This window comes from Sinocyclocheilus rhinocerous, unplaced genomic scaffold, assembly GCF_001515625.1.
Source record: "Sinocyclocheilus rhinocerous isolate Xijiao unplaced genomic scaffold, SAMN03320098_v1.1 scaffold3324, whole genome shotgun sequence".
Lineage (NCBI taxonomy): Eukaryota > Metazoa > Chordata > Actinopteri > Cypriniformes > Cyprinidae > Sinocyclocheilus > Sinocyclocheilus rhinocerous.
Genome location: NW_015664138.1, coordinates 120,672 through 128,312, shown reverse-complemented (window position 1 = coordinate 128,312; position 7,641 = coordinate 120,672). Strand labels below are relative to the sequence as shown.

The 7,641-nt window shown below is 39.4% G+C and overlaps 1 protein-coding gene across 1 annotated transcript in view; it reads right to left on the bottom strand.

Annotated features, from left to right (window-relative positions):
* LOC107729635 (tripartite motif-containing protein 29-like) overlaps window positions 1-7,641 on the bottom strand; it is a 13,311-nt gene that overhangs the window by 2,978 nt on the left and 2,692 nt on the right. Inside the window, exons 3-9 of the mRNA XM_016540271.1 lie at window positions 3,080-3,303; window positions 2,819-2,975; window positions 2,040-2,105; window positions 1,887-1,922; window positions 1,651-1,686; window positions 1,430-1,465; window positions 1,177-1,212 (exon numbers count right to left, since the gene is read on the bottom strand). Coding sequence (XP_016395757.1) covers window positions 1,177-1,212; window positions 1,430-1,465; window positions 1,651-1,686; window positions 1,887-1,922; window positions 2,040-2,105; window positions 2,819-2,975; window positions 3,080-3,303 — 591 coding nt within the window. The remainder of the gene's footprint in view (window positions 1-1,176; window positions 1,213-1,429; window positions 1,466-1,650; window positions 1,687-1,886; window positions 1,923-2,039; window positions 2,106-2,818; window positions 2,976-3,079; window positions 3,304-7,641) is intronic.

Here is a 7,641-nt window from a genome sequence, read left to right as displayed (position 1 = left end):
GCCTGGCGTCAGACTGCTCCGCCAAGTCTGACTGCCGGGAGTGCTGGAAGATTCTCGACTAGGGTTCGCCAACCGGGGAACTCTACTGGGAGAAGAAAGGCGGTCGCATCCCCGTGTGAGGGGGAATGGCGCAGCAAGCGTGACACCGAGCCAGATCTTCCTGACAATTATCTGTTACCCAACACACGGGAAGAAACCGGCTCTACACGAAGGTCGTAAAACCTTGTGAAGATGTTAGGTGTCAGTCCACTTATAGGAGTATTGCTCTTACGGGACACAGCAACGCCAAGGCTGGATCTGCCTCCTCCGGGGGCAGTGCTTGCAGGTTCATTACTTGATCTCGGAAGGGAGTGGTGGGAACCTTGGGCACGTATCCAGGCCGGGGTCTCAGGACAACGTGAGAGTAGGCCAGCCCGAACACAAGGCAGTCTTCACTTACCGAAAACGCTTGGAGGTCCAAGTGGCGGCGTTTTGTGGGCACAGGTGTACCGCAATCACTCTCTCCTCCTGGGGAATGTCGACGCACCCCCTAGCCGCCCCGCCATCGAGTGTAGTGAGGACGGAGGAAGGAAACGAGCGGCTTCTGGCCATAAAAGGGGCCATCCACGACTACGTCACTTCCTCATGCACCTCTGGGAAGAAAGGAACCAGAGCAGAACGCGGTTGTGAGTCGCGCTCTACACCGAGAAACCAATCGTCCAGCTGCAAGCACTCAGGGCTGGGCAGTGTATTCACCTCCAACCGGATGCTCACAGCTGCCCGGGCAAGCACGGTCGTCAACGCTGAATGTTGAATGCCCAGACACGGAAGACAACGCTTGTGGCCGTTGTCAGAGGACAGGAAACGACCGCATCCAGAAGGACACGGCTCCGAAGCAAAAATCGAATGAGTAGATGCACGCTGTCGCCTTATATACCCATGTGCACGGGGAGTGGCTCAGCATGCAAAATCCACAAGCCAATTCTCATTGGCTTTTTCTCTTAAACTCAGAGATGATTGGGCTCCCAAGTGAGACCCCATATGTCGTTTGACAACTCGTAGTGACCGACGGATAGGGAACCACTGATTACACTTAAGCAACAACACAGCACAATGTAAATAAAAAAACAAACAAACAAAGCAAGCACACATTCCAAGGCAGAGCATATATTTATCATTCAAATTGTTCATGCTTACCCAATGTCGGAGTTCTTATATCCGATTGATGGCGCTCTGAAGATGGAAGTATAAAATGATTAACAGAGTTAAACTGAATGCGTAACAGAGTTTAAAAAAGCAACCACCAAACAACCACTGATAACACTTCAGCAACAACATAGCAAAATAAAAAAAATAAATAAAAAAAATAAATAAAAAAAAACACAAATTCCAAGGCAGAACATATATTCATAATTAAAATTGTTCAGTGGTTCGAAATGCATATGCTTACCCAAAGACCGAGTTCTTGTCTCCGATTGATGGCGCTCTGAAGATGTAAGTATAAAATGAGTAACAGAGTTAAACTGAATGAGTAACAAAAAGCAACCACCAAACAATCACTGACAAAATGTAAAATAAATAAATAAATAAATTTTAAAAAAAAACAAATTCCAAGGCAGAGCATATATTCATAATCAAAATTGTTCAGTGGTTCGAAATGCATATGCTTACCCGATGACCGAGTTCTTATATCTAATTGATGGCGCTCTAAAGATGGAAGTATAAAATGAGTAACAGAGTTAAACTGAATGAGTAACAGAGTTTAAAAAGCAACTACCAAATGACCACTTATTACACTTCAGCAGCATAGCAAAATGTAAAACACACACACACAGACACACAAATTCCAAGGCAGAGCATATATTCACAATAAAAATTGTTCAGTGGTTCGAAATGCATATGCTTACCCGATGACCGAGTTCTTATATCTAATTGATGGCCCTCTGAAGATGGAAGCATAAAATGAGTAGCAGAGTTTAACAGAATTTAAAAACTGATTGATGGTATTTCTAAATGTGTGTTTGCTTGTATTTTCTGATTTAAAAAAAAGAAAATCTTACCAATTTCCCTGCGGTTTGCTATTCTACTCGGAACGGGAACTCTTTTTAACCTCAAAAAATCACCAACTATGAATTTAGATAAAAAATAATCATATACATTATATAAGAATTCACAGAAAAATAAATATCACATGAGACAGATACATTCAAAATAAAAATATTTGAGGAACAGCGGAGATGAACACAGTCTTTATAATAAGTCTTTATAATAGACACATTAATACCATCATTTTCCGAGCCAGTGACCCTCAACAATGTCTCTTTAAGGAGTATTTTCACTCAGCAGCCATATTCGTTATGCCCCTGGGGCTTGGGCAGATACTGATACAGATGTTAGTCACTGAAATACAGTTCCTGTTTGTGTTAATGGAGAAAGACTGAAAGCTACTATACTTCAAATCAGGAGTAATATCTGGAAGAAAAAAAACATTACCCTATTCCTACGCTCAAATCAAAATTACAATAGAAATAAGGTTATTAACATTATTTTTCAGGCTATAATCTGTATGGTCACTAGAGAAAATAAAAGTTATAGAGAAATTCAAGAGAAAACTACCACTAGACCAATAAGCAATGTATATTGAGCATTGCAATTTCTCATAATACTACAGGACAGTCTCTGCCTTTGCAGTCTCTGCCAACGTTGTGGTGAAATTAGTTGCTAATGGGCACTCTAACTCAAACTGTTCCATTTTATAAATGTTGAGACAACATATAGAAATTTAAATTTTTGGTCACTTGGTACATTATGAAAAGCTGAATGGTTAATGTTGATTCACCTTTCTTTGATTTACTGCCCATGTGCTCTTCACATATTTGATCCAGTTGGCCTTTCAATTCTGAGAGAGACTTGTTTACATTCTCAGTTGTCAGTAGCTTATTAAAATCCCTTGGTAAGATTGTATATGAATGTAATTCCGAACAGGAAGGGTAATTCTATAATTAGAAAAAAAGCATCTAAAACAACAATCAAAATAAATAAATAAATAAACTTTGGCAGCATTTCATAAATATATTTTCTCTGTATTGCTTTCTATAACCTGGAAGAAAGTAATGTGATCCTCTGTGTGCAAAAGTGGCTCCAATGTATCTTTATCCTTCTGCAGATTTCTGATCTCGTGCTCCAGTGTCTGTATATGATTCTCAACTTCTTGTACTTCCTTCTCTTGAGCACTGATCTTCTCTCTCATCTCAGCTTGTCTTTTCTGAATGGAGCTGATGAGCTCATCAAAGACCCTCTCACTCTGCTGCACCGCTGCCTGTGTGGAGCAATGTCAGGACAAACAAAAAGCACTTAATTAGCATAGTCAGCATGGCCTTGTTTACCACTGTTGGTTGATTCTGTATTGACACCATCTAGTTGCATCTTGATGGACATTAAAATATTTAAGCTATTCTTGATGAAAACATGACATACAATCCTGAAAGCATTCCTACAGTTATGTATCACAGCCAGTTATACATGTGAAATGGTGAAATGTTCACTGAGTTTTGCTGTAGGAAAGTCAATCCCATAACTGCGCTTCCAAGCCTCTTACATCTTACATGCCTTTTACATAACTGAATCTAATCCTAAAAGCTGAGATTATTTATGAAAATTAAAATAATAATGATAAAAGTGAATATCTCGGATTTTCAAGTTAATAATAACGTTGTTGTTGTGCTTTAAGTCTGCATTTGCACAAGTTGATGTTAAACACTAGTTCCCCAAACATGTGCTATCATGCCATTATTATTATTTTAATGTATAACTGTTAATTTGTTAGCCAGTTTAAGATTACTTTGACACACTACAAAAGGTTTCCTGGAATATGGTCCTGGAGGGCCACTGCACTGCTCCAACTGATCAAACTCAGCTACCTGTAACTTTCTAGTGACTGTGAAGACCTTGATTAGGTTGATCAGGGCTGCGTTTCCCGATAATGGTGTCTCTTAGCGCGCTACGAAGACTCTAAAGATACAACTTAGTCTATTAAATATTAAAATATAAACATACATATATATATATATATATATATATATAAATAAATATAATATAATGAGTATATACATTTTCCCCCAATTTATGCAGTATTTATGTCAAAAATACAGCAAAACTACATAAAATCCAGTGAATGGAGGCAGATTGGTGCCATCTGGTGGAAATAAAGAAAATCATCTATAATAACCATGGTGTAGCCATTAACGCTCGCTGGTTGGTTTCACAAGCCCACAAGAACACAAGTACAGACAAGAACGCATATTGAGAAACAGCTGGTGTTATGTATCCAGTTAGTAAACATTGTGACTTTTTTTTTTATGGGCGGAGCTTAGGTGGAGGAATAAAATTTCCCCTGACTGCTTCACTAACGCTAGCTAGCAAGTTTTGTTTGCTTGTATTTTAACAATGTCACTCACTGTCCGGGACTGTGATTGTTATTTGAAAATGTTAACTTTAACGGAAGGAACCAGATTGGCTGACACGTACACACACTCACTCAATGGATGGATGATCTGACAGGAGTGTCCTGACACACCTATCAGATAGAGAAACCGAGTGTGTATAGTAAATAGAAACCAACTGAGGGCATATAAATCTTTAGAAGCCTATAACTATGTGCTAACAGTGGCAATTGTAAGCAAATGCAACTACTTGAACACACACCTGACACATAACATGGGCCTTCACTGTTCCCTCTCTCTACAATTGAACTTATGGCAATTGAGACACAAACGGGTTCCTTTATGTTTAGTCTCATGGTTGTTAGTTAATTTGTTCCCCAATTTCTTATTAGGTGGGCATGCATGAGAAATCTTTAGACTCGTAACCAAACCATAATCCATGAAAGACAACAGTTTATTTAACCTTAACTGATATCAAATGTATGCTGCAAACACGAGCATTTTTGATGATCGTTTCTGTCGAGTCCGCTCATTTTATTGCCTTTAACCAGTGGCGGCTCGTCGGAGGAGGCAGAATTTTGAGGTGAAAATGGGAGGAAGATGATTTAATGTTAATAAAATTCACAGTTCATTTCAGTTCATGTCTCAGAATGTGTATTTTTTGTTTGTAATTTCACAGCTGTAATACCATAACATGTTAATGAAGTTGGAAAGCGCCGCTTTTCTATCACGAATATGCCGAATCTGCTGATGTAATTACAACCGCTAGGTGATACAGAAGGGGAGGGGGAGGCCGGGGGAGAGCTGAGCTCTCGTGCCTCCGTTGGTAAAAACAAGTACAGACAAGAACGCATATTGAGAAACAGCTGGTGTTATGTATCCAGTTAGTAAACATTGTGACTTTTTTTTTTATGGGCGGAGCTTAGGTGGAGGAATAAAATTTCCCCTGACTGCTTCACTAACGCTAGCTAGCAAGTTTTGTTTGCTTGTATTTTAACAATGTCACTCACTGTCCGGGACTGTGATTGTTATTTGAAAATGTTAACTTTAACGGAAGGAACCAGATTGGCTGACACGTACACACACTCACTCAATGGATGGATGATCTGACAGGAGTGTCCTGACACACCTATCAGATAGAGAAACCGAGTGTGTATAGTAAATAGAAACCAACTGAGGGCATATAAATCTTTAGAAGCCTATAACTATGTGCTAACAGTGGCAATTGTAAGCAAATGCAACTACTTGAACACACACCTGACACATAACATGGGCCTTCACTGTTCCCTCTCTCTACAATTGCACTTATGGCAATTGAGACACAAACTGGTTCCTTTATGTTTAGTCTCATGGTTGTTAGTTAATTTGTTCCCCAATTTCTTATTAGGTGGGCATGCATGAGAAATCTTTAGACTCGTAACCAAACCATAATCCATGAAAGACAACAGTTTATTTAACCTTAACTGATATCAAATGTATGCTGCAAACACGAGCATTTTTGATGATCGTTTCTGTCGAGTCCGCTCATTTTATTGCCTTTAACCAGTGGCGGCTCGTCGGAGGAGGCAGAATTTTGAGGTGAAAATGGGAGGAAGATGATTTAATGTTAATAAAATTCACAGTTCATTTCAGTTCATGTCTCAGAATGTGTATTTTTTGTTTGTAATTTCAAAGCTGTAATACCATAACATGTTAATGAAGTTGGAAAGCGCCGCTTTTCTATCACGAATATGCCGAATCTGCTGATGTAATTACAACCGCTAGGTGATACAGAAGGGGAGGGGGAGGCCGGGGGAGAGCTGAGCTCTCGTGCCTCCGTTGGTAAAAAAAAATTAGCCAATCACCATCAAGTGTTCACTTTCAGCGCTAAGGAGTGTTGACAAAAAAAACCTTGTAGGGGAGGCTAGCCTCCCTTCTGATATCAATCAATCATCATAGAGCGTAAATTACGTGTTATTAGTTTGAACGTCACCCGCTACGCTGATAATGTACCAAGTACTTATGATGAGTAGCGATACTGAATATTTTATCACCTGATCACCAACAGATTTACCAAGCTGTCATTCAAACAGTATATATACAAATAAAAATAAAAAAGGGAAAACACGCCTAACTGGATATAGACTACAACAGTCGGCTTAATTAAATGGCACAACAGGCAGCTCCCTTTTAACACAGACTTTTAAGAAGGGATGGATGTTTGCTTCAAGTGATAGGCCAGGTAAGTGAAGTTATATTGTCATTTTCTTTACGTTTTCTGACTAAAAGCAACCAAAAAGCCATTTTAAAGTGGTTAAGCAAATAATAATAATAATCGACAGGGATCCCAGACCAATACAAGTGTGCCTCCTCTATTTTAAAACCCATGAGCCGCCACTGCTTTTAACCACAGCGGTCATCGGTTTTTGCCTGGCAATGGCAGCAGGTATGCGATAAAATTTCAAATTGGAGCCTGTACTCCATCGATTCTGACACTCAAAGATGACATTTTAAGCTCCTTATTTAGCCGACTCTGTGCTGGTTTGTATTGGCCGCTTCCAGTTATTCCTTTGTTTTGCCTCCAGCTAATGCTTTGATGTAATTGTGACGTCGGCACTAAAAGGGTCATGTCTGGATCGCTCATTGCGTTCTAAACTGCCATTCAGAGGTGAAGCCACCGGAAGTGTTCAAGCCGCCATCTTACTATTCCCTACCGGCTGAGAGATTCACTGACTGACAGCCAAAACACTGACCTAAAATCACCAGATTTGAAGCATATCAATGACACAGGATTAGTTTTTAAGATATGTGTATGTAAATTAATTTTTACTTCAGATGTTATCTGCAATGTTTATGGTCTTTTCAGGCAGGATAAGCGCTATATTGAAATTGTTTAAGTGGGTGTGTCTGCTGCGCACTTGCCGACACTAACTGATCCAACACAAAGTATATTTATGTACGTAATATGCAGGAAATATTAAACATGATTATATTAAACGGATATACAATACATATTACAATCCAAGCCTGTTACTATATTGCTCTATATTGTATTGAAATTCAAATAGGGCTGAACGACATCAGCAGAAAAAGAAAAGAAATAAAACAGTAAACAGCCAAAGGTCGTAACTTAGAATGGAGACGGATCGGTTTGTTTCGCACAGACCCAGGCAGGTGCTGGTCATTTAAAGGTGACGTATCATGAAAATCTGACTTTTCCAGGTTTTAAGTGCTATAATCA